This window comes from Diorhabda carinulata, chromosome 11 (assembly GCF_026250575.1).
Source record: "Diorhabda carinulata isolate Delta chromosome 11, icDioCari1.1, whole genome shotgun sequence".
NCBI lineage: Eukaryota > Metazoa > Arthropoda > Insecta > Coleoptera > Chrysomelidae > Diorhabda > Diorhabda carinulata.
Genome location: NC_079470.1, coordinates 5,733,566 through 5,761,469, shown reverse-complemented (window position 1 = coordinate 5,761,469; position 27,904 = coordinate 5,733,566). Strand labels below are relative to the sequence as shown.

Below are 27,904 nucleotides of genomic sequence, written 5' to 3'. Positions count from 1 at the left end.
TTCTTGATTTTTCAGTCTTATTTTAAAACAAATATTTCATTTATTTTTCTATGTTGTGAGCCGAGTCCGGTTCTATCTAAAAATCGATTTTAATCAATCTAATTTTGATTTACGTGGATAATTTGATGATTCTGATGATCAAGACAAAGTATAAAACGAACCACTAGTCGAAAATATTTACAAAACTGTTAAAAAAGTAAAAAAATCGAATTATGTCTGAAGTTTCTTAATTTTTCAATCTTTTTTTAAAACAAATATTTCATTTATTTTTCTACGTTGTGAGCCGAGTCCGGTTCTGTCTAAAAATCGATTTTAATCGATCTAATTCTGATTTACATGAATAATTTGATGATTTAGACGATAAAGACGAAATATTAAACGAACCACTAGTCGAAAATATTTACAAAACTGTTAAAAAAGTAAAAAAATCGAATTATGTCTAAAGTTTCTTGATTTTTCAGTCTTATTTTAAAACAAATATTTCATTTATTTTTCTATGTTGTGAGCCGAGTCCGGTTCTATCTAAAAATCGATTTTAATCAATCTAATTTTGATTTACGTGGATAATTTGATGATTCTGATGATCAAGACAAAGTATAAAACGAACCACTAGTCGAAAATATTTACAAAACTGTTAAAAAAGTAAAAAAATCGAATTATGTCTGAAGTTTCTTAATTTTTCAATCTTTTTTTAAAACAAATATTTCATTTATTTTTCTACGTTGTGAGCCGAGTCCGGTTCTGTCTAAAAATCGATTTTAATCGATCTAATTCTGATTTACATGAATAATTTGATGATTTAGACGATAAAGACGAAATATTAAACGAACCACTAGTCGAAAATATTTACAAAACTGTTAAAAAAGTAAAAAAATCGAATTATGTCTAAAGTTTCTTGATTTTTCAGTCTTATTTTAAAACAAATATTTCATTTATTTTTCTATGTTGTGAGCCGAGTCCGGTTCTATCTAAAAATCGATTTTAATCGATCTAATTCTGATTTACATGAATAATTTGATGATTTAGACGATAAAGACGAAATATTAAACGAACCACTAGTCGAAAATATTTACAAAACTGTTAAAAAAGTAAAAAAATCGAATTATGTCTAAAGTTTCTTGATTTTTCAATCTTTGTTTGAAACATATATTTCATTTATTTTTCTACGTTGTGAGCCGAATCCGGTTCTGTCTAAAAATCGATTTTAATCGATCTAATTCTGATTTACGTGAATAATTTGATGATTCAGACGATAAAGACGAAATATTAAACGAACCACTAGTCGAAAATATTTACAAAACTGTTAAAAAAGTAAAAAAATCGAATTATGTCTGAAGTTTCTTAATTTTTCAATCTTTGTTTGAAACAAATATTTCATTTATTTTTCTACGTTGTGAGCCGAGTCCGGTTCTGTCTAAAAATCGATTTTAATCGATCTAATTCTGATTTACGTGAATAATTTGATGATTCAGACGATAAAGACGAAATATTAAACGAACCACTAGTCGAAAATATTTACAAAACTGTTAAAAAAGTAAAAAAATCGAATTATGTCTGAAGTTTCTTAATTTTTCAATCTTTTTTTAAAACAAATATTTCATTTATTTTTCTACGTTGTGAGCCGAGTCCGGTTCTGTCTAAAAATCGATTTTAATCGATCTAATTCTGATTTACGTGAATAATTTGATGATTCAGACGATAAAGACGAAATATTGAACGAACCACTAGTCGAAAATATTTACAAAACTGTTAAAAAAGTAAAAAAATCGAATTATGTCTGAAGTTTCTTAATTTTTCAATCTTTTTTTAAAACAAATATTTCATTTATTTTTCTACGTTGTGAGCCGAGTCCGGTTCTGTCTAAAAATCGATTTTAATCGATCTAATTCTGATTTACGTGAATAATTTGATGATTCAGACGATAAAGACGAAATATTAAACAAACCACTAGTCGAAAATATTTACAAAACTGTTAAAAAAGTAAAAAAATCGAATTATGTCTGAAGTTTCTTAATTTTTCAATCTTTGTTTGAAACATATATTTCATTTATTTTTCTACGTTGTGAGCCGAATCCGGTTCTGTCTAAAAATCGATTTTAATCGATCTAATTCTGATTTACGTGAATAATTTGATGATTCAGACGATAAAGACGAAATATTAAACGAACCACTAGTTGAAAATATTTACAAAACTGTTAAAAAAGTAAAAAAATCGAATTATGTCTGAAGTTTCTTAATTATTCAATCTTTTTTTAAAACAAATATTTCATTTATTTTTCTACGTTGTGAGCCGAGTCCGGTTCTGTCTAAAAATCGATTTTAATCGATCTAATTCTGATTTACATGAATAATTTGATGATTTAGACGATAAAGACGAAATATTAAACGAACCACTAGTCGAAAATATTTACAAAACTGTTAAAAAAGTAAAAAAATCGAATTATGTCTAAAGTTTCTTGATTTTTCAGTCTTATTTTAAAACAAATATTTCATTTATTTTTCTATGTTGTGAGCCGAGTCCGGTTCTATCTAAAAATCGATTTTAATCAATCTAATTTTGATTTACGTGGATAATTTGATGATTCTGATGATCAAGACAAAGTATAAAACGAACCACTAGTCGAAAATATTTACAAAACTGTTAAAAAAGTAAAAAAATCGAATTATGTCTGAAGTTTCTTAATTTTTCAATCTTTTTTTAAAACAAATATTTCATTTATTTTTCTACGTTGTGAGCCGAGTCCGGTTCTGTCTAAAAATCGATTTTAATCGATCTAATTCTGATTTACATGAATAATTTGATGATTTAGACGATAAAGACGAAATATTAAACGAACCACTAGTCGAAAATATTTACAAAACTGTTAAAAAAGTAAAAAAATCGAATTATGTCTAAAGTTTCTTGATTTTTCAGTCTTATTTTAAAACAAATATTTCATTTATTTTTCTATGTTGTGAGCCGAGTCCGGTTCTATCTAAAAATCGATTTTAATCGATCTAATTCTGATTTACATGAATAATTTGATGATTTAGACGATAAAGACGAAATATTAAACGAACCACTAGTCGAAAATATTTACAAAACTGTTAAAAAAGTAAAAAAATCGAATTATGTCTGAAGTTTCTTAATTTTTCAATCTTTGTTTGAAACATATATTTCATTTATTTTTCTACGTTGTGAGCCGAATCCGGTTCTGTCTAAAAATCGATTTTAATCGATCTAATTCTGATTTACATGAATAATTTGATGATTTAGACGATAAAGACGAAATATTAAACGAACCACTAGTCGAAAATATTTACAAAACTGTTAAAAAAGTAAAAAAATCGAATTATGTCTAAAGTTTCTTGATTTTTCAATCTTTGTTTGAAACATATATTTCATTTATTTTTCTACGTTGTGAGCCGAATCCGGTTCTGTCTAAAAATCGATTTTAATCGATCTAATTCTGATTTACGTGAATAATTTGATGATTCAGACGATAAAGACGAAATATTAAACGAACCACTAGTCGAAAATATTTACAAAACTGTTAAAAAAGTAAAAAAATCGAATTATGTCTGAAGTTTCTTAATTTTTCAATCTTTGTTTGAAACATATATTTCATTTATTTTTCTACGTTGTGAGCCGAATCCGGTTCTGTCTAAAAATCGATTTTAATCGATCTAATTCTGATTTACGTGAATAATTTGATGATTCAGACGATAAAGACGAAATATTAAACGAACCACTAGTCGAAAATATTTACAAAACTGTTAAAAAAGTAAAAAAATCGAATTATGTCTGAAGTTTCTTAATTTTTCAATCTTTTCTTAAAACAAATATTTCATTTATTTTTCTACGTTGTGAGCCGAGTCCGGTTCTGTCTAAAAATCGATTTTAATCGATCTAATTCAGATTTACGTGAATAATTTGATGATTCAGACGATAAAGACGAAATATTGAACGAACCACTAGTCGAAAATATTTACAAAACTGTTAAAACTATTAAAAAAATCGAATTATAAATATTTGTGTAAATTAACTATATTTTTATACAAAAGTTTGTTTTTAATATTTAAAACCAGCCAATTTCAACGTAAATTAATTCTCGAGGACATAAAACATGACAATAAAATAATATTTAGAATTCCGATAAAAGGAAAGGGGTGAAAAAATTTTCTAATCATTTTTTTTTCTAGTTTTCGTTAAAAAATTAAGAACATTCTCTATTTTTTTAAAGGTTTCCGTGAGAAACTTTCTTGGAATATCTCGGAAATATCATTTTTTTTTTAATTTTTATTAACCCCGTATATTAATTGTGAATATCCATTTCAGATACAATCAAAATGGCAACCGACAACGTGGACAACTATTCTCGCTATCACGATCAAGAACCATTCGATTCGAACGCAAATACCAGCGATTCAGATCAGGATAATTACGTGGCTTCACCAAAGAACGAACTACCCAAAAGGAACAAAAGAAAAAATTTCAAACCGCGTTGCTCGAACACAACTTATTTCGATAATAACGAAGCGTTGAATTTGAGCGAATTCAACGATAACAATAATGTCAACAACAACGTCAGGCGACGTAAAACTCTATCGACGAGAAAACTCGTAATCGATTCGAGATTCAGTCCGATGGATCTGAGTAAAAACAACGATAGCGAAACGAATAGCGATTCGGATTCGAATGAAAATTATCCGAATTCAGATTACGAAGCTAACGATAATAGTAGCGAAAACGATTCCAAAATTCCTCCGAGTTTTTCCATTCACAATCTTTCCAAACCACACGTGCCGGATTTCACGCAAAATCCACCGCATTTGAGTCAAGAACAAGTCATAGAAATGAGACAATACGCCATGAATACCATGAGGGAATTGCTGGGGATTTACGGGTTAACCTCGGAGGTTGCCGAAAGTATTAGTCGACAATTACCAATGGCTGCGTTTAGTACAGGTAAGCGTTTCAAAATCTTCCTCTCCAAAAAACTCTTAAAAATAAAGTTATTCCAAACGAAAGTTTGTTGGGTGTTGATACTAATAATTTCACTCATGTTAAATCCCCTATTCCTTCAGTTTTACTACAAAAAATAATCGAACGAAACCAGATCAGAGTTATATGATGGATGTTCGATCTCTTAGAAAGCTAGTGTGAAGCAATCGATTGATCAGCAGCTCTTGAGATGTCGCTAGTTATGATCTTTGTAGTGCTTCTCTTGAACTGTCTCCTGTACGTTTTCCAGATAAAGAAGACGACTTTTGATACCACTATTATCTTTTTGATTTATACTGCTAATTCCTATGAAGTTATTGAACAACTTCTTTCACTTAAAGTTTTCTGGAGTAGTCAACGTCATCTCTTCATTATTAAGGTCCTCGACGAGACAATTTTGATTACAAATCATCGTTAATATTCTTCAATGTGTTATTGTTTTCTTCAGTCATAAAATTTCCGACTCACTTTATTTATTGGAAGTTATTATTGAGAAAAATGGAAAACGAGAATTTTTTCATCAAATTTACTTCGTATAAGCGGTTACAACATGGGAAATGGAAGTCAAATTGGACTTGTTAGAGTTAATAATCATCACAGATAAATATCTGAATGGTTTTGTTTACTTTCGATGTTTATAAAATAAGATATTTCATTGTATTTTCCTAAACACTGATCTTCCATCATTAGTTGTGATTTTTTACATACAATGCCCTTCAATGAAGAAATAATCGTAAGTTCTAAAAAAATCAACTCTATGATAAAAGATAAATATTGAAAGTGAGTTATACAAGACATAATTCACGCTAAGACACGAGTTTTTGTCTTTTTCGGAGCAGATTCACCATCTACAATCAACTGTCTTGTTTTTTTCGCTTCAAGAGCTTAGTGGTGGATGCAGATTCCAACTACCGCGTCAATAAAACCTGGAAAATGTTCGTTGGAAAGCGCTTTGGATCAAAATATCATTTGGTGAACTTTTTCTTTGATATTTCCCGTTGTTTTTGGTTCGCCTTCAGTCAGGTAAGGTCTCCCCTCATCTTTCGATAGAATATAGAAAGAAAACCATCAGATCCAGAATTTCTTTCATGCTCTATGTTGATAAATAGCTGAATCCTGAGCAAATAAACCTTCTAATAGACCCGATGAAATCCCATTTGACATTATTGAACACCAACCCCTTTTGAAAAGCCTTGACGGTAAATAGACAAAACAAACCTTCGAACTTCGCTTTAGATGTGGTATGCGGTTTCTTCTTCTTTTCCAAAGCACATTGAGGTGAAACACCAAATTATTGACCATTTTAATGTTCAAGGTGGCCCAGAAAACTTTTTTTTTATTGAAACTTTATTAGTCGACTTTGTAAATTGATTCCATATCTTTTTTTGTCAAATTTTACTTAGATCACTTTAGAGTCTATGAAATTCAAGATTTAGATTCATTAAAGTTTTTTTTAAAAGACGTTTTCCATGATAATTTGTAATCAAATAAAAATCTAACGATGAACAATGATGAAAAAAACTAAAACAAGCTGTTAACCAAAAAAATATAGGGAAATTTTAAACAAAATGGTTGTTTGGCTATTTACGAGGACTAGTTGTTTGATAAAAGATGTAAAAACCTTGTACATATGTAGTTTAGCACATCAATCTCTTCAGATATTTCCATTCAAGCTTTAAAAGACGTTTTAGCAACACCCATAATGGGTTATTATCCCATCAACTTTATAACAGTATACGTCAATCTCCGAGAGGTTTAATCCGTACCTAGTGGCAAGTTTGACTGTACTATTAAGTAACTTATCGAGTTATTACGAATCGCCACCGTTTCCAAACAAGAACAATTCGAATTATCATAAACATACTCGTAATAATTTTAATCGAATCAACTGTAATTTGGATAGACAAATGAATGCCGTTGAAAAACTGACAATCGCTGCTTGTACGGCCCGTTCGGATGGTAGATAACGAAAACCGGATTTCTAATAGGAGAAGAATTTGATTTTGTTTAGGATAAAAGACTCATAAATAATTTCCGAACAAATTAACTTGAGATTCGTTCGCTTTCACTTGAAATATTGTCTAAGAGAAACGTACTTTCTAGACACCTTAAACTTACGATTATTTTTAATTTCGTATACATATCAATCAATCGCAGACATTTTGTATTGTTCTTAACTCGAAATTTTTTAGTTTTTCTACTAGAATTCATTCTGTTTTTAGCAGCTGTTCGTTTTCATTGTTTTCTAGTTTTAGTAGACTTTCAAATTCTTTCTGCAGTTGTTTTTTGTCTTCTATATCAAGTAATTCGTCAAATCTGCCTTCTACCATTCGTTGATATTCGTTACAACCCTCCAAATAAGAATAAATCGCTACTAGGTTAGTGAAAATATAATTTTAATCTTTCTAATGTTGAAATAACCAGAACACATTGATTTAAATAAAGTGTTGAAAGACTGGATGGAAATTTTAATACCCCCTGTAAGTATTTCCAATAAATAATCACAATTTATGATAATTTTCTTCAGAATGTCTCTTTATGGCGAACGGTTTCCATCCATAAATATTATCGAAATAAATATCGAGTTACCATTGGGCATGAGCCGCTCCTGGCTTTCAGATAGTAATGTAGATTTATTTATTACGTCAAACACCTTATATCAACATACTTAATCACGCATTAAAAATTTATAATGTTCGAATGTATAAATTAGAAGAAAAAAATCTGACTCCAACTTTAAAGGCCTATAACTCAGAAACGATCGGTTGTATAAGCAATTTTTTCATGTCACAGTTTTATTTTCACGTAATTTACTTTCTGTATAATGAAATCTCTGAAAAAAGTTACGAGAGGTTGATAAGATTTGATTTTTTTCATAAATTCCCATCTCTATTTGACGAAAATTTATCGTTGATTCTTGATAATTTGTCAAATTCAGAAGTTTTTTAGTAACTGCAACGCTTTCTACGTTTACACAGGCTATTATAACGTCGTAACACTGAACTCCTTCAAAAAAGTGTCGAAATTTTCTTCAAAAACTAATTATTTTTCAATTATTAGAGATTCTGATCGATTCCCATCTCTATTTGACGAAAATTTATCGTTGATTCTTGATAATTTGTCAAATTGAGGGGTTTTTGGTAACTGCAACGTTTTTTACGTTTACACAGGCTATTGTAACATCGTGAAACTGAATTCCTTCAAAAAACTGTCAAAATTTTCTTCAAAAACTAATTATTTTTCAATTATTAGATATTCTAATTGATTACCATATCTATTTAACTAAATTTTATCGTTGATTCTTGATAATTTGTTAAATTGAGGAGTTTTTTAGTAACGCAACCCTTTCTACGTTTACACAGGCTATTGTAGCATTGTGAAACTGAATTCCTTCAAATTAAAATCGCAATTTTTTTCAAGAATTGCTTGAAATAATAATGGTTGGCGAATAGATCTACGTTTACACGGATTCTTATCAAATTGTCGTTGAGTTCCTTAAAAAAATCGTTAAAATCTGGTTTGAAAACTAGTTTTTTTGAAATTAAGTTCGATTATCAAAGACGTTCACGTTTACACTTTTACAAAACAGTTCAAAATAGTTAGAATTTAGCTTGGAACTGGTTATTTTCAAATTTAATTGAAATCCCATCTCTAGATATACGCGAAACTGATATAAACGACTACGTTTACACAGACTATTCTCAAACTCTCAGATCGACCTTTCAGATGTACACATTTTTCCAAACTACGACTACGATATTCCAGAATCTACTGGATCGATCTAGTTCAAATTCATACAGCAACTTCAATATATTATAAGCCAGCGATTGAACTGCGATTATCACGATTGTTATGAATTTTTTTTCTACGTACTAAAAACTTTAGATTGATTATGCCTATAAGAAATTATTAAAAAATCTGTTAAAAAAACAGCGTAAAAACTATAGGACACTTTTTAATTTATAATTATAACCCCCTTCGGGTACCCCACTGTCTAAAATCGATCAAATACATTTCATAAAACTAGTTTAATATTATGAAAACGTTAACACTCCATCATTTGTTATTACTTCGACCAATAACTGTTTAAACATTGTGTAATACTTTTAAAAGCGAACAAAACGTTTCAAGCAATGAAAAAATTGATTTCTATCGAAATTCACATACGTACTATGAAAAAAAATCAGTCTAATCATATTTAAAATCATTGGTTCGGCTACGCTCGAGATAGAACGAAGACACGCCTGTCTTATTGTTTTTTTTTGTTCTCGTAGTATCCCAAGATACTACGAGATATAAAATTATCAACAAACTCAATTAAATACCATAAAATATTACAAAGAAGCTTTATTTTCTGTTGACTCCATACTGAATTCTTCACTTTCTTTTAGTACTTCATCTCCATTCCGCTTTTTGTACTATTTTATCACAATTTTCTGATTGTTTTTAATTATTAATAAATACAGTTTTCGCCCTTCTTCTATTACAAAGCTTTGTTTGTCGTTTTTTCTGACATAATTCTTATTGTAGCTGAATAAATCTTTCAGACTAAGTTTAACAATGTCAAAAGCTTTTTATAGGTCTATGAAAGCATTTAATTCCCTGAACCCACTCTGAGCTTCATCTAGATTTAGTTTTGGAAACAATATTTTTATAATATTTGTACTTTCTATGTCATTTCTTATGTATCTTAATCTGAAACTTCTATTTTCCATTAATCTGAAAATATGGCCTTTTTCCAAGCTTCATTGAACGTTCTAAGTACCTGATCTTGTTGATTGTTGAGTTGTCTTTAGCAGTAATCTTTCCACAGTTGCATTATTTCTTGATTATCTGTTATTAATTTGTTGGTTTCCTCAAATTCTTCATTGTTTTGTATAATAATTATTTTTGCATCTTCATTCAACGCATTCTTTGAAGATTTTTTTACACCCCCGCCTCCCATTTAACGTTTTTCTGTGCCCCCTTCCCTTTCCCTAAAGTGGAGAAGTCGACAAATCAACTTACAACCTCATTTGCATGATCTGGAACGCAATATAACGTTTTACCAAATCACCCCCTCCCCCCGAATTGCGTTACGTGATACTTGAACGTCCAATTCCTTCATTATACGATAAATTTTCGCCCATGACATATTTTTTCGATCAAATATCAATTAATAATCACAAACAAACTCGGTTTATAGAACAGGATCGAAAATTTTTGATTTACTGAATCTTTCACATAAATTTTGAGGTTATGTGAAAAAAGTGTTAATACAAAAGTTGTAGATCTCCTTATTACCTACAACTTTGCTTTATAACTTTTTTCCATAAAACTTATAGTTTTGCCAGAAATCGAGATAAATTGTTTTACACCTTTATAAACACACCCCTACCTCTTTCCGCCTTTATCTAATAGATTATTTCCATTATTTTCTCCTCCATTTCTAATTTTTTACATTGTACTATTATTTTTTTCGCTTTTTATTATTTTTAAAGATTTCTACCTTGGTCTAATAGTTTTTTATACCCTGTATATATTAATTTTGTACCGCTCATGTCTTCTAAAACAACTTTAATATGTTTTTTCGCTATTACACTCACAAATTCTTATTGAACAAGACGAGATAAACATCTCCTGAATATTATTAATTAAAGAAGAAGAAAAAAAAATTTGAAAGTTCGTTCGAACATACACACAAACAAAAAACTAGTAAATACAGTTAACGTAAATATTCGACGATCGAAAAAATAGAAACGAATGAATAAATTTAAACAAACATTCGTTAATTTTACTGCTTTTACCTCATATTTGACATTACCCGTATGTTAAAACGCCGCGTCGGTAAAAAAGGAAACTGTATACGTATAATTTTCGTTTTATTGATGGTATAAAAACAAATTACGTTATCGAACAGTTGTCTGTCACTTACAGTACTTCAAAAAATCAAACTTATGGTTTATTAATTTTCGAGATATTAATTAAGTTTTGGATACGTCGATCGAAAAGTTCACTGACACTACCTACTACCATTTCAGACCTTATTTAAAAATAAATTCCGTCTTTTCCCAGAGGTGTTTCTCGTCAAATAAAAAACTATATCGTTTTTATGCTTTAATCTTTTTTTATTTTCATTTTAATATCGTGGAAGAAGAAATATCTTTTGATTCCGAATTGTCAAGTGTACATTAATTCGATAAAATCATTCAAGTGGATTTGTGTGATTAAAAACAGAACCTTTAAGATACTGTATATATAATTTCCATATCGCTGTTGCCATATTGTAATATTCTACAGTAAATCTAAATATATACGAAGTACGGAGTTTTCTTAGTAAAATCTTAAAGTTTATAATGAGTATTAAGTTTAAAATGATATAAAATCTGGTAATATTTCTTGATCTCACATAAATCAACTTGATACGATACTTAGAGGACGTTTTAGAAGATCGAGTCGTCTCCTACACCGACGAAAACTTCGTCTTAAGGCTCGTCCACAAACTGCAGGTTTCGGATGGTAGTATTTACAGTATGTCTACTTAAAACTTATCTAGCATTCATGGGATGAAGTTGAGCCACGAAATCGGACCACAAAATGGCGCTTCAAAACACTTATGTTGCATATTGTTGAATGCCATAGTTCATAAATCTTTTCCATTTTCGATTATTTTCGATTCTGATGAATATGGCAACATTTAACTGTTAAATTTACAAGAGATATTATTTCAAAGTTGATGTTATGTTTACTTAAAATGTTTTATTATGAGAACTGGAGAAATGTGTGTCTGTCTTGAATAGATGTAAAAATAAAATAAAAAAAAAACAACAACTCGAATATGACGTTTTCGAAACACATGTTTTATTAGAAGCCCTCGTTTTATATATTTGTAAGTCTATGTACGAAGTAATAGTAAAGATTAATAAGATAATTTTCATGTACAACAAACTTATTTCTATTATAAAGGGCGTAGATATTATAGACAATCATAAATTTATAAAAAAATTCAAACTAGTTTCAATAATAATAAGCTTGAAACTTAATATTATAGCAAACAGAAAAGACGTCGGGAATATATGAAAATATTTTGAAAAAGCTACGGAAATGGCTGTTAGAAACCAAAATTTAAAACAAATAGACAAAGATCTACTATAGACCGGAAATCTACTTTAAATTTGTTATTTTAAATAGAACACCATGTATATTAATACATTTTTGAAATATACGTAAAATTTAGTATACTTTTGTCTGAAAACTTTTTTCGAAAAATTTATATTTTTCGAGTTATTAATTTTTTTGCAAAAAAATTTTTTCGTTGCAGACCCTTATAATTTTTTTTTTTACGAAGATACCCTTAAAGATATGAAAATGATTTATATGGGGTTGCTTTTAGAAAAGTCAGACGTATTTGATTCTTCAATGAAAAATTTTTCATTTAATACAGGGTGTGTATAAAATATATTCAAATCTTAACTTCATATATATCAATTTTTTTTTAAATACAACCATTCGATTTTTTCTATTTTATTGCATTTAGAGGTGAAAAATGAAGTAAATTCATGTCTACTCTCCTATACCTAAACCTCACCTCAAATTCTGTAAATTTTTAGAGATGCAGGTGTGGTCTAAATTGATATTTATGAAGTTAAACTTTGAACACCTTTTTATACACACCCTGTATAAAATAAAAAAGTTTTTAACATAAATTCAAATACGTCTAACCTTGATTAAAGCAACCGAATAGAAACCATTTTTATATCTTTAAGGGTGTCCTCGTAAAAAAATAATTTATAAGGGTCTGCAACGATAAAATTTTTTTGAAAAAAAATTAATAACTCGAAAAATATAAATTTTTCGAAAAAAGTTTTCAGACAAAAGTATACCAAAATTTTACGTAGGCTTAAAAAATGTATCAATATACAGTCGACTTACGGTAGAACCGGACCGAACCTATATATCGCTCCGTAGAAAAGTGACACAAGTCAAAATTCATCATATTACAAATAATTACTTGAAAGCAACCTGAAATCGTGTAAAAGATTTAAGTGTCGCAGATAGAAGATACTCATACGAGTGATCAACCTTTTCCTTTCATAAAAAAGTAATAATAGTCATTTAATCCAATGGAAAAACGACGTATTTGTGAAATTTTCATCGAAAAACGTCTGACTTGGTTTTATGTCAGTTTAGATGTTCAAAATCGGCAATAATAAGTTAAGAAATGCTTATTTTTCATGAAAAAGTGTCACAACTCGAATAAATGCTAGAATTTTCTTTTTTATACAGGGTGTCGTTTAAATATTTCAATTAAACATTAAACCATACAAAAAAATTGTTAAACAAAATATTGTTTCAAACATTGCTAGATGCTGCGTTTACTTTCGAATTTTTAAACCGCCCTACCGAACATTTACTAATTTCGACTTGTGTCACTTTTCTACCAACGGAACGATACATCGATCTTCACCCTCACGAATCGAATTTAATCCAAACCCTGAAAGGTAGAACTGTTTTTAGAGAGATTCAAATCATATACAAAATCATTTAAATCATTTTGTGTTAAAAACTGCGTTTTTTCCGAAGTTGACGATTCATAACTTGGTAACTATCTACAGATATTTTATCGAGATGACATGATTGATTCAAAGGCTTTAGTATTGGAAATTTGGCACTATTAAGTCTGTGTTTGGACTAGGACTCTCAATGATTAATTTCCAATGTGAAATTGGAATTTAAAGCATAATTTGACTGTACTATAAATTTGTATATACGTCGATATTCACCCTATGCACTCACGAATCGAATGCGGACGTTTTTTTTTTAAATGTTAACGACTGTAGGAGTCAAATTACGTCTGATACAGTTATTTGTCGATGTAAACGAACTTTCAAAATCATTCAAATTTAAACATTTCTAATTTTTCTAACCCATTTTTTGACAATTATAAAGTTAAATCAATTTCTAAAATATAAATAAAACAACAGTCGAGACTTTCAGCATCAATTATGCATTTTGTGACTTAGATATTCAAAATTTAGTCGTTTTAGTCACTCAACGGAATAAATACAGAGAAATCTAAAAGAATTTTCTTCCCATATTTTTACTACGGCATTAAACATATTCATCTAATAAAAAAATGTCTTCTTCTATTAAAGATCATCATCTTTTATTGCTCAAACTCCTCGTAATCGTCTGCTGAACCTAAGGGTCAACAGGTATCGACACCCCGAAAAACCACCGTCAATCCCACCCCTTTTAAATAGTTTTAGAATGTGGGTTGACTCTAATTACCAGAGATCATCGTTTTCTATCTTAAGCGCTTCCAGGTGCAGTACTTTGAAGTTCCTTAGATCCAGCGTCTCCAGGTGTTTGTTCTCTTTGATACTTCCAGCAGACCTGTTACCCAAAAACAGTTTTTTCCTGTCTCAGCATCTGTAGATTGTCCCAATAATTGGTTTCGCTTCTAGCTCCTTTTTTTTAAGCTGAAGCTTTTCCCAAAGCAAAAATTTTTCGATGCAACGTCCTGGAGCATGTCCCAGAGCTGGTCAATATGTTTTCCGTACCATCTAGGTCGGTAAGGATTTATTAAGAGGTTAACATCAATCAAAAGCAGTCCCAAAATACTGCAACCATCATTTGATGTGATACATTATTTTTTGTCGTATTCAATGTATAAAACACGTTATGGAAATGCCTGTATGTGCTGTAATTTTTTTGTTTTTAGACGTCGATCGCTTATAACTGTTTCTAATCGTTTTCACAGGACCTTCTGCACGTCAGTCATCATCTAGTATCTCAATTTTCAATTTCCGTTTATTTGATTTTCGATTTGTTTGAGTTCCAGTAAAGTTTGTTGAGACTTCGATCAAAAACTGCGATTTTATCTTATAAATCTTATAAGAGCTGCTTGAGCTAAAGAAATAAGGACAAGATGAAAGCAAAAAAAAAAGAAGATAAAAGTAGGTTTTCATCAGGTGATTGTCGTAGTCTGTTTTTCATTTGCAGGTTTTCCATCGTAGGACAAATTTTCATACTTAAAATAATTTTTTTTTCGGTTTATTTGAAATCGTGTCGTAATTTAATTCCGTTTGGTATATATCTATCTTGATCGCAAGGTTATTCCGAAAATTACAAATTATAATTTAACGGTTCGTTCGCGAAAATAATTATTCCGAATTTACATATGGCGAGATGATTAAATTACTTCTCTAAATCATCAATCATTTTTAAATGCTTGTTATTATTTGTTTTAAATTACCTCGTACATGATTATCATCATATTTATACACTAAAAAAAAGTGCAAACCGTCTTTCTAATAAAATAAATATTTACTTGAAAATATTATATCTGTCAGATGTCAGATGTCTTAACTTTGACAGTTTGTTATAATTTTTCGAAAAATTTTTCCTGTTTCAATGGAAAACTGTTAGTATAAAAGAAAAACTAATCGTCACTAAGTCACTAATTTATTTACGATGATTTATCGATCGATGATATACATTTTTTTATATAAAATTTGATCTATTAAACTATCTCAACGTTAAATCTAGTCCTGTTTTAAAAATACGTGGATATAGTCGAAATAAATTAACTAAAAAGTGTAGTTCGAACCAATAATTATAAATATAATCTATTTACAGTTATTTTTACCTCGAGACATTTGAACTACTTATAGTTTTAACACTCGTTTCTAATAGAAAAATAATCAAATAAACTAGATTTTTTAGACTAACCCTTGTATAATAAAGAGAGTAGATTCGGAGGGTTTGATGTACCAAATTCGTAACAACAGATACAGAGAGCTCAAAATACGATTATTTTTAGAAATTTACCTGTATACTAAGTTGTATTTCCGAGGATTAATAACACCTTGAAGTAGGGTTTGAAATATTGAAAAAAATTAATTTCTTCGTAACCCGTTAACATGTTTTTGACCGTGATTGGTATCCAAAATATCACCAAGCGATTAGGAAACTTCCTTCGTTAATTTTCAAGTTTCCTCCACAAAACATCTCGATGAAAATTCGACAAATTGTGGAAAAACCTTTTCCGTTTCGATTGATGTACCATTTCGGAAAACTAGCCAAACGCGGTGGTTCGAGATGGTGCTTCATCACCAAAAAACCAAGCGAGTTGTTTCTACACGTTCTGAATACGTTCACCATAAAAAAATGTCAAACTTTATCATGGAAATGTCAAATTTGACATATTGATAATTGATAACTGCTTTCTTTATAATAAACCACCATATTTTATTGTAGACTTTAACACTAGATGATTGGTTGATACGCATTTGAATTCTTGTTCGAATACATACATTCCAGTTACGAAATTTCTTGCTAAATAATCACGTGGACGAATTAACTCACATAAACTGTGTCTTCTTCAAGACTACAAGCAGTATTAGCAGTTTCTAATCCTCTTCAAGATCTTGATTCATATATTTGGAGCTTGACTCTCAAGCATTATCTTATGATACAATAGTTATAGTTGTTCCAATATCAATTGTAGATTATAAAAACTTGAATACAAACCCTTGCTGACAGTTTTGTTGGATCTACCATCAGCTACAACTAAATATTAAATTATAAAATGTAAAAAGACAAGTAAAATATACCTGCCTGTAAAGGCGTTTGGCTTAAACAGGATACCAGACGTGAACTATGGCTCTTTTTGTACCCCATTCGTTTATTTTTTCTAAATTAGAGTCATCATTCGATTGAATTATGAATTGTAAAGTTTTTACTCAGTTCTGGGACGTCTTTTTTGAAACTTAGAGATGTTTAAGATCAACATCCACCATACACCAACCTCCCTAACCATGCCAACTGCAATAAAGCTCACGATGGAATTTCAAATGAATATTTTCAAGAAACTATTAATAATTTATCGTAAAATTTAATTTACAACTAATAGTTATAATTAAATTAACATAATTTTTATTAAATCTATTAAATAGTTACTAATAAATCTTTATTCACAATTTCCTTATTATACAGGGTGTCCCACGACAAGTTAAAACTAAAATATTTTGGCGGACTTCTGGTTCTACCGGAATTCGACTGTAACTTTGTTAGTTTCAATAGAACACCCTGTATATTAATACATTTTCGAAATCTATGTAAAATTTTAGTATACTTTTTTTCGGAAAATGCATACTTTTTGAGTAACTAATTTTTTTGTAAAAAATTTGACCGTTGCAAACCTTTATAAATCATTTTTTTACGAAGATGCCCTTAAGGATATAAAAATGGTTTCTGATTAGTTGCTTTTAGTAAGGTCAGACGTATTTGAATTTATGTTAAAAAATTTTTCATTTTATACAGGGTGTGTATAAAAAGTGTTCAAAGTTTAACTTCATAAATATAAAATTTCTTTGTTTTTCTAAATAGAACCACCCAGTTTTTTCTATTTTAATGCATTTATGGATTAAAAATAAGGCAAATTGATGTAAACTTTCCTATACCTAAACTTTGACTGCTATCCAGAAATTTTACCAAATACAGGTGTGGTCTAAATTGATATTTATGAAGTTAAACTTTGAACACTTTTTATACACACCCCGTATCAAATGAGAAATTTCACAACAAAGATCCAAAGACGTCTGATCTTGCTTGAAGTAACCAAATAGAAACCATTTTCATTTCTTTGATGGTATCCTCGTAAAAAAATAATTCATAAGGGTCTGCAATGGTCAAATTTTTTACAAAAAAATTAATAACTCAAAATGTAAGTATTTTTTGAAGAAAGTTTTTGGACAAAAGTATACTAGAATTTTACATAGATTTCAAAAATGTATTGATATACACGGTGTTCAATTCAAAATAGCAAAGTTACAGTCGACTTCCGGTAGAACCGGAAGTCGGCCATCTTTGAAAATATTTTAGTTAAAAAGATCGTATCCGAAAACCGAAATGTAAAAATTTTCATGATTTTACTACAAGTATTTTGCCATATACCGATAGTTACAACTCGTCGTGGGACACCCTGTATATTAGAACGTTCACAAATTCATCATGAAATATTTTAAACGATTATAATTCGTCTTGTAAATCTTCCCCGTTTCGGAGTTAAAAAAAAACCCACCGTTTACCACATATTAACAATAATTACCACAAATACAGTGGAAATATCACTAAATCATCCCTTTATACGCAACCCTCCACAAAAATATTGATAGGAGATTAAAAAAAAACTCGTCAGTAAATATCTGGCCGGTTGGTTTTTTACCTCTATCTTAGTTAGCATTTTTTTACTGTGTGAAATTTCAGTTTTCTGCTTTTTAAGGGTGACTCACCCCTTACCTTGAGGGTTTCTTCGAGAGGTGCCGAGTTTTTTTCTACTATATTTTGAAAGATGATACAGGGATTAGTAAATGATGTTGTTATTTACCTGATAGCCATGAGAAATTCGGGGTTGAAATATCATTTTTGCTAAATTGCACAATTTTTCACCGGGCATGGGGGTTGATTCCTTTTTTTACATCCTTATATATATTTGATCCTTTCGATAATACACCAGTTCGCATCCTTTTGTCGAGGATTCATGCACGATGTAGTTTTAGGTTTTTTTTTATTCTTTTTATCTTTATTTTAAGCCCGAAGGGTTGAAATTTAAATCGGTATAGTAGTTGTGGGAATTTTTTTCGTAAAAATTGGGGTCCGAAAATGTTTTGTTCTACTGCTTTTCAAGAAATTGGTCAAATAGAATCGTTTTTTACTTGCGATAAATCTGTTTGCCTTTACCAGCTAGATAAGCAGCGTTTTCGTTGTGGGATTGTGGCAAAATCAAACACCAAAATATAGTGATTTTAAAAGAAACAACGAAATTTAAAATGCCGCAATTCCTAATTAAATAATTCCCAAGCGATGAATACATTAGTATTCGAAAACTCGGAATATATTAGAGTTAGTACACTTTTTTGTACAATTTTGCCACAATCCCACTACGAAAACGCTCTTAGTAATATTTATATAGTTTATAAAAGATTTTAGACAATTTATTCTATTTATTTTTTCTCAATACTACTTAGAAAAAAATATCATTTGTTTGTCGAGTCAACTATTATTTTTTGTGGGGAGGTGCTAGTTTATTTTAGTGCTTGGTATTTCATATACGATACCTGTCAAAATGTTTTGCTCGCCCTGTAGTTTACGTGGTACAAAAATGTTTGTTGTTTAGTATTTATTTGACAGCCATAAATATTGACCTGCAGGGACCAGCATCGCGGTGGTCGACCAAATGAAGTGACGATTCCAGAAATGTTGAAGAAAATCCAAAAAATTTGGACTTTAAAAGTTGTATACAAGTTGGATGTTGCGTTTGTTTACAATCGAACAAAAACATCGAATGATTGTTCAAAGAGATCGAAAATTTTTGACCGGTAGTGTAACCCTGTAAAAATATACAGGATGCACTTCATATTACAAAATAAAAAACATCAATACCACGTAATTCCAATTTTATTTATTACATAAATAATTATGATAAAAAAATAATTTAAAACAGTTTAAATATACTGTATTCACTATTGTATATTTAATTTTAGAATATGTAGAGGGAGTATTTATACAGTGTGGAGTATAATTAAACTTAAAACAAAATAATTAATTATTTTTGAACACATTGTATAACTGTCAATTTATTGCATTACAAATTTTGTTTCAAGAAAAATCATCTTGTTATTAACCTAGTTCAAGCTCAAAATGGTGTAAAACCTCCGAATTCTTTAATACAGCTCCAACCCCACCCCTTATCGAAAAATACCAATAGTATAGTTTTTCCTAATTTATATCAATTCAAATGTTTTTCTTTTATGCAGCATAAATATCATAACATATTGATTGTATAATAGAAAATTTATATATTTCGAAGTATCAACCCTTAAAAATCTTTAAAAACTACCCTTCTGATGAAAATAATAATATGAAAAAATCTTTTAACGAATTAAAACATTGCAATTGCATTTTAACTGTGAAAAATTCATAGCATTGCAATAAAATTTAATTGACTATTTATTTTTATTATTCGACCCTTGAAAACTACCCCTTTACGGAGAATGAAATAAAAATACATTTAAATACTGCCAACTTTTAGATTTTGCATTCTTTTTGGTATTAAGTTTCTTGTCTCTACTTTAATTGTCTATACCCTGTCAACCCCTAAGGTGATAAAAAATAAAAATAAATTTTCTAATGACTGTTAATGTTTTGATTTTGAATTCTTTCGGTATTCAAGTATATTTTTCAAAAACGAATTGATTTTTTATTCTCTACACCCTGACACCCCTTAAGAACCACCCCTTTACCAAGATTATTAGTACATCATCTCTTGGTACTCTCAAAGGTACCTACAGGCAACTTAGCGTCAACAGAAAAAATCCGAACGCCAAAATTTGAAACTTTTTCATAACTTATAATTCACAAAAAAAATTCAAATTCTTATTTTTTATGTAACTTCATTAATTTTGAAGATATCACATCCTACAAAAAACCATTTTAAAGGTAATTTTCAGGGCTACAAGCCTATGTATGTTAAAAGGGCTTGAGTCTCTCCAAATTTTCTTAATAAAGGGTCAAAAGGTTGTGAATAAGCAATCCTCGCAATATAGTGACAAATTAATTTGGTTATAACTCCGTCAATTTTTTCGCTACAAAAAAAATAAAAAAAGCAAAATAATCGTCATAAACAATGCTTTAATTTGATTGTTTATTTGTTTTTGTATCTTTTATAGTTATGAAGAGAAAAATGAGCAAAAAAAATTTTTTTAAAAATCAAAAAAAAGTATTATTTAAGGCTCATTTTTTTTAAAAATTATGCATTTCTAATCAGCCAAACTTTCAAATATCGTAAATAACATCGAAATAAAGTATTCGGTACAAGGAATAAGTTTAATTTTGATTTTCAATGAAATGGTATTAGTTTTAGTGCAATTTTTTTTTATTTTAACTATTTTACATCATATTTTCAGTCGAAATGACTTTTATTAATAATCATTCGAAAGGTCTTTTTAAGCCCTTTATAAAGTATTCCATGACTTTTTGTTTCAAAATGTACCCTTTTCCCGTTATTTGAAGTTAAATGCCCAATTACGTAAAACAAAAGTTATTCAAGTATATATAACTTGTTTTAACTAGATTATTAAGATCTTAAAATATAACTTATTTTCTTTGTTTTTTTATAAGCTTCATCACACTTTTTCGATAAAATGCATTATTACAGAGTTATACGTAAAAAACTATTAAAAAATGCGTTTTTTTGACGAAAAATAGTACTTTTCAATTGCGAATATCTCAAAAACTATTGCTCTGGCGAAAAAACTTTAAATGACATTTTTTACTTTAAATTTACCGATTTTTAGATTTCTGGGGTTATTTTGAGTGAAAAATGTTCCAGTCCCTAAAAGGGGTGGCATCCCCCCCGGCACCATGTAGATCTTGCATTTTGGATACACAGCTGTCATCTGTCAAAATTTCAAATAAATCGGTACTGCATTAAAAAATTCGGAGGGGAATTATTTGAATACCTGGCCTAACCATGCAATTCAATAATTTTGATTATACAAAATAACTTATCACGTGTATAACAAAATAAATTAAAAAAAACCATTATCTCAATTAATTGTTGTCACTTTAATTTGAATAAAAAGTGAGATCTTATCAAGAAAATGACCATTTCTCTGTCTAATTTCGTCTCGAAACTTCAGAAGATTTTTATCACAAAATCAATTACTGAAAGGAATTGGACAGGTACCTACTGAACTAGTAAAAATACACGTGTTCTTGGCTATTGTACCATAGGCGTAGAACATTCTTTAAATGACACTTCACAGCGTGTATAAATTATAGAAACGGGAAGTTCGTTAAAAAATATTTAAAACAACTAATTAAGTCTGTAAATAAACACATATGTTGTGATAGGTTATAATATTTTAATGCAATTCTTTAAAGAAACAATTTATTGTGTGTTTACTTCGAAATTATCTTTTTAGACGACACCACCTAAAAGTTGTTCGTTCTGTATTCATTTACATACCGAAAGCTGCGTTTTGAGTGTTCCGTGTAGTGAAAGTGACAGTTCCGTACTGCAAAACGCTTTCGGGACGTTCTGGAGTGACTCTAGCCACTTCAATCTTGACAGTTGACAGTTTCATTTAAATATTAAGTTTCTGAAATTATTTGTTTATGGAAAAGAAAAAAAAATAATATATTATATATGAATTGATATATCAATATCATATTTTGGAATTGTAGTTAATCTACGAGTTCAACATATTTTTCAGATTTGTTATTTTCGAAAAAACTCTTCATCAAAAAGATATTTTTTTCTTAAAGACAATGCTGTTGTTTAATATTTGTTTGGAAGCCATTATTAATGAACTTTTTTAATAAATTTGTAAACATGAAATAAATTGGTCATCATTATGTGATACAATACAAAATTGGACCAAATTTTACTACTCCCTCGTCATCAACAGTAAAATATTGTGTAGTAGAATTTAAACGGGATCTTAATACCTGCAAGGACCAGCATCACTGCGGTCGACCAAATGAAGTGACGACTCCAGAAATGTTGAATAAATCTACGATTTGGTACTACAGACATAGAAGGCGTTCCAAAAAGTGTGGTACGTAGCATATTAACCAAAAATTTGGATTTGAAAACTGTGCCCAAAGCAAAAGAACAATCAAAACAATTGACTGTAAATAAGAGAACCTGAAGAAGGTCGTTGCATCTGCAGAGAACATCGCTGGGAAAAGTGTTTGGAGCTAAAAAGATAAAACGTTAAAAATGAAATATATTTTCTTTGTTGGGCCAGGGGTTAGAAAAAGTGAGTGGATTTTCTCTAATTTTCCACGAGGATGAAAATTGTAGAGTATCGGAAAAAAGCAATTTCTTACCGAAAATCGAATTAACTGAAATAGGGCGGTCGTAATCTAGGGGATGATAATGAAATAATAAATCATAAGTTAGTAAAAAAATTCTAGACTTCTAAACATATTTTTCTTTAATTTTTCTACAAAATCTTAATAATTAGAAAAAACTGTTTTGCGTTGTGAAATTTTTATATAAAATATCAATTTTTTAATCGAATTTTGTGCTTTTTTCTACCAATTCGTTTTAAGCAACCATGAAATGAGTTATCCAAGTTTTTTCTTTCAATTCCTTAATCACAAATTTTAAAAATTTCAAATTTTAATCTAATCTCGTGATCTGCTACTTGTAGCATCATTTCTTCTTCCTTTTTTCGTCTACTGTAAGTTTTTTCTTCTTTTTTATCAACTACTGCATGTGTTTCTTCATTAACATCGACATCTTCTAGAAAAACGGATGTTTTTTAAGTATTTTTGCAGATTAAGCCATGATAAGATAAAGTATTTAATGCAATTTCTTTGACAACTACATCTGTATGGACATAAGGGCGTTTTTATTATTATTTATAAATTTTTGAAGAAATTGATCATTTATTTTGAAATGAAGAAGATATTAATAAAAGAAACTGTAAAAAAAACTATGAAAATAAGACGAAAATTTGTTAGTTTCAATAATTTTTTGAAATCATTCATACGGGAATGTCCTTAAATCACGTGGTCATATTATAGTCCTTTTAGGACCCTTCTCTCCTTGTGCGTATCCTTTCCAATGACCCTCACCCCTGCCAGATGCTACGTGATTTTATTTTATAATATTTTACTGCATATAGATAAAATTTATTTTTGTTTTATATATTATAATATATTTTATTTAATTTTTTTAAACGATGTATGTATAGGAAATTGGAATTTATGTGTTTTGCCCCCTCTTCCTCCCCCTGTCACGTGGTTGAGTGTATTATTTGAGCTTATCGTCCTTATTGAAAGAGCTATGTGGTTTATGAAAATTCCGTATTTTTTATTAGGAATTTCCTAAATACATGAGGCATCTAGAATCAAAATCCTCCAAGCTTATCTTGACAAATTTTCGAAAAAAAAACTGTCACAGATCAATTATGAGAAATAATTTTTTTTTTTTTACTAAAAAATCAATTATTTTCACTTTATTAGTAAGAAAATTATCAAAAAACTAATCCTCAAACAGAATAGACTTAAAATCAAAAACATTTCGATAAAAATTAAGATAAAGGCTTGAAGAAAAGTCGAAAATTCCAATTTTATCTTCGAAAAATTATCAAAAAACTAATTTTAAAACAGAATAGACCTAAAATCAAAAACATTTCGATAAAAATTAAAATAAAGGCTTGAAGAAAAGTCAAAAAGTCCAATTTTATCTTCGAAAAATTATCAAAAAACTAATTTTAAAACAAAATAGACCTAAAATCAAAAACATTTCGATAAAAATTAAGATAAAAGCTTGAAGAAAAGTCAAAAAGTCCAATTTTATCTTCGAAAAATTATCAAAAAACTAATTTTAAAACAGAATAGACCTAAAATCAAAAACATTTCGATAAAAATTAAGATAAAGGCTTGAAGAAAAGTCAAAAAGTCCAATTTTATCTTCGAAAAATTATCAAAAAACTAATTTTAAAACAGAATAGACCTAAAATCAAAAACATTTCGATATAATTAAGATAAAGGCTTGAAGAAAAGTCAAAAAGTTCAATTTTATCTTCGAAAAATTATCAAAAAACTAATTTTAAAACAAAATAGACCTAAAATCAAAAACATTTCGATATAATTAAGATAAAGGCTTGAAGAAAAGTCAAAAAGTTCAATTTTATCTTCGAAAAATTATCAAAAAACTAATTTTAAAACAAAATAGACCTAAAATCAAAAACATTTCGATAAAAATTAAGATAAAGGCTTGAAGAAAAGTCAAAAAGTCCAATTTTATCTTCGAAAAATTATCAAAAAACTAATTTTAAAACAGAATAGACCTAAAATCAAAAACATTTCGATAAAAATTAAGATAAAGGCTTGAAGAAAAGTCAAAAAGTCCAATTTTATCTTCGAAAAATTATCAAAAAACTAATTTTAAAACAGAATAGACCTAAAATCAAAAACATTTAGATGTATTAATACATCAAAAAGTCTAAGAAATAAGAAAGTTCCATAAATATTTAGAAAAATTTGGACTTTGATACTAAGATTTCGATTTGGCGGGATTTGAAACAAAAATTAGCTCATGCTTCAAAGGGGTTGAGCTATAAAATCCCAACTTTAATTATTACAAAAATAAAATATTTTGTAAAATGTAAACAAAATCTTTATTCTTATATTAGATCACACAATATCTGTATCGATTCCTTCATCAACAATAATATTATCATCTTCTTCATTGTTGTGATCTTCGACTTCGTTGTTAAGTCTTTTAACTTCTTGGTTTTCCAAATCCCGATGAAAATTTAGCGTCTTGTGGTTTCTCACCGTTATTCAAAGTACTTTGTTAGCAAAATCCTTTATTCAACTTTAAGAATTAACCTCCTTGTTGATTGCTTTTGAGTTTGCTTAAAACATATTTAACTTTGTTTTCGTGACAGATTTTCCTTCACAAATCTCAGTTCCATAAAAGACTTCACCTTGGACCAAAATGTTATTTTTTTCTTCTTGTTTTTTTAGCATAATCCTTTCTGATAGATTGACCTTTTAGTACCAAAAGTTCAGTTTTTTTGCACTTTCCCAGATTCAGACTTCCAGTTTTTAACATTTACAGTGACTCCAACACAATAATCGCTTCCTTGTTTCCCCAAAACTTCTTCAAACTCTTCCAGCTTAAGAACAGTGTCGTCCTTTATCAAATCTTTCTTAATCAATCCAAACACCCTTTCGAAAATAAAGCATAAAGGGTAAACAACTCGTTGAAGATCATGGGTAGTTACTGCATTTGGACTGCAACTTAACCTCAACTCCGATCTCAAAATCTACTAAGATGTGGCGGGATTTGGTACAAAATAACAGGTGTACTGAATTCAGCTTGAAAAAATCTATAAAAAACAATATTAAACTCAAATTTTTATATCGTAGACAAGACACATAATAATTAACAACATTTAGCTAGAGTATGAAAACGATTTATTGTTATTAATTTAACTATTAGGTTATTTTATATGAACGAAACGCCTATGATAATGCAGCTGTACCAACATTTAGATATTTTTCAAGTTTTTCCATTATTTCTGATGTATTTCGTCGGTAAACACCGTTTTATTAGGTGTAGAAGTTTTTATTATCTTTTTCACGCTAAAAAACTGTTAGTTAATGTTTAATGTATCAGTTAGCGAGGATCCTGTATAACCATATAATGAGTAGAAATAAATATTTGTATATTAATTTTATAGCGTCAACTTTAATGACACTTTAAGTGTACCTGAATAAAAACATTGAATATGTAAGATATTTCCCGTTTAATTAGATTTAAATCCTATAAAATTATTCAACAAGACAACTATTTTGATTACGTGGTTTTAAAACATTTAAAATCCAAAAAAAAACAACGAAAATTGAATATAACCTAATCTAGTACAAATGCATAAGGATTTTTAACAAATATTCCATTAAATTTCTTCCAAAATTGATTATTTTCAATACAAAATCCAGATGAATGTATAAAATCAACGTTATACAACAAAATTACAATCAACTAGACGATGTAATCTCAAAAACCACTGAGGTTACAAGGATAAGGTTGATAAGATAAGGATATTAAAGCCTGAGATGGTATACTGGGTGTACCATCAAACCCATAAACGCGTATTGCTTGTTTGATGGTCGAAAAATGAAGAAACAAAAACTTGAAAAGTACCAAACAAAATTAAAACTCTGATCTTCATGGGTATCGCAAGGGCAATATCAATCTGATCCACCACAGCCTTAAAGGCCTCTCCTTCAATTTATAGGAATATAATTGACATTCAATCAAGTTTCATGTCAAAATTTTCGAAATTTATGGTAGAAATATCGAACACGATCCGAGTTAGTTCCCGAACATTCAGTTTAACACAATTCTAGATTCCATAACGAAAATCCGCTGCAACTTTTACTAAAAATTAGGTATTTCAAATGTCTTAATCGGGATTATGAATTTTCAATAATTTCACCGAAATTTCTCACTCAGAATCTAATCAATAATGTTACTTTCAAGAAAAAGTTGATAGAAATTAGAATGGATCAAATGCTTTCCATACCACTCACCTATATTTTAGGTAAAATCGCTACCATTAAACCAATTACTCATAAATATTTGAATAGAAACCTTTCTAGAATCATTTTTGTCTCGGTACGTCCTTCAATTAATCAAATTTCAATTATAAAATGTATTTTCCTACCTCTTTATCAAAACTTTGGTATTTCTTTCAGTTACTTGAATTTCCGGTACGTCTGGCCATTACGATAACTATAAATAAATCGCATGGCGTCATTGAAACATTGCGAATTCAAATTGGAGTTTTCCTACAACGTTTTTATTATCTTTATCCAGCTACCTTTGTCTGATTTACTGTCCTATCGTCCTTAGTAGCTTTCCCCAAACATCTCTTCCCCATTTTCTTCGGTTTTATTATTTTCACTGTGGGTCTAGCTTCTTCAACTTAACAGTAAAAGTATAAGTATCATAATTTTCTTTGGATCCGGTTACCCATTTCGAAATAAAACCAACAAAGAGCTTCCCAGTCGCCAGTGAAGTTACCGAATCTATGAGGATTTCTTTGGTCTGCCCAATCGATTTTTGTGTATTTTCCAATATCTGTAAATCTCTAACAGAATTTTTGTGCAATCGAAGTTGCAAATTCTCGAAAAGTACGTTAAAAAAGGCGTCTTGATATTTTTGGAGGCAAAATACATGTGCTGCACGCCGAATGACCTGTCTCTGAAGACGATAACTTGGTTATAGAAACAGGCATCGGATAATGTGATTTTGAGTGTTGATGCAGTTTGTACTGGGTTAATTATGCATCATACGATGTGTTTGATAATATGGAATCAACAATAAATGTAAAAGACGAATTT

The 27,904-nt window shown here is 29.2% G+C and overlaps 1 protein-coding gene across 2 annotated transcripts in view; it reads left to right on the top strand.

Moving 5' to 3' along the window:
• LOC130899338 (zinc finger protein castor homolog 1) overlaps window positions 1–27,904 on the top strand; it is a 158,336-nt gene that overhangs the window by 53,466 nt on the left and 76,966 nt on the right. For both annotated transcript variants that reach the window (XM_057809217.1, XM_057809216.1), the window contains exon 3: window positions 4,319–4,948. In XM_057809217.1, the coding sequence (XP_057665200.1) occupies window positions 4,319–4,948 (630 nt within the window). The remainder of the gene's footprint in view (window positions 1–4,318; window positions 4,949–27,904) is intronic.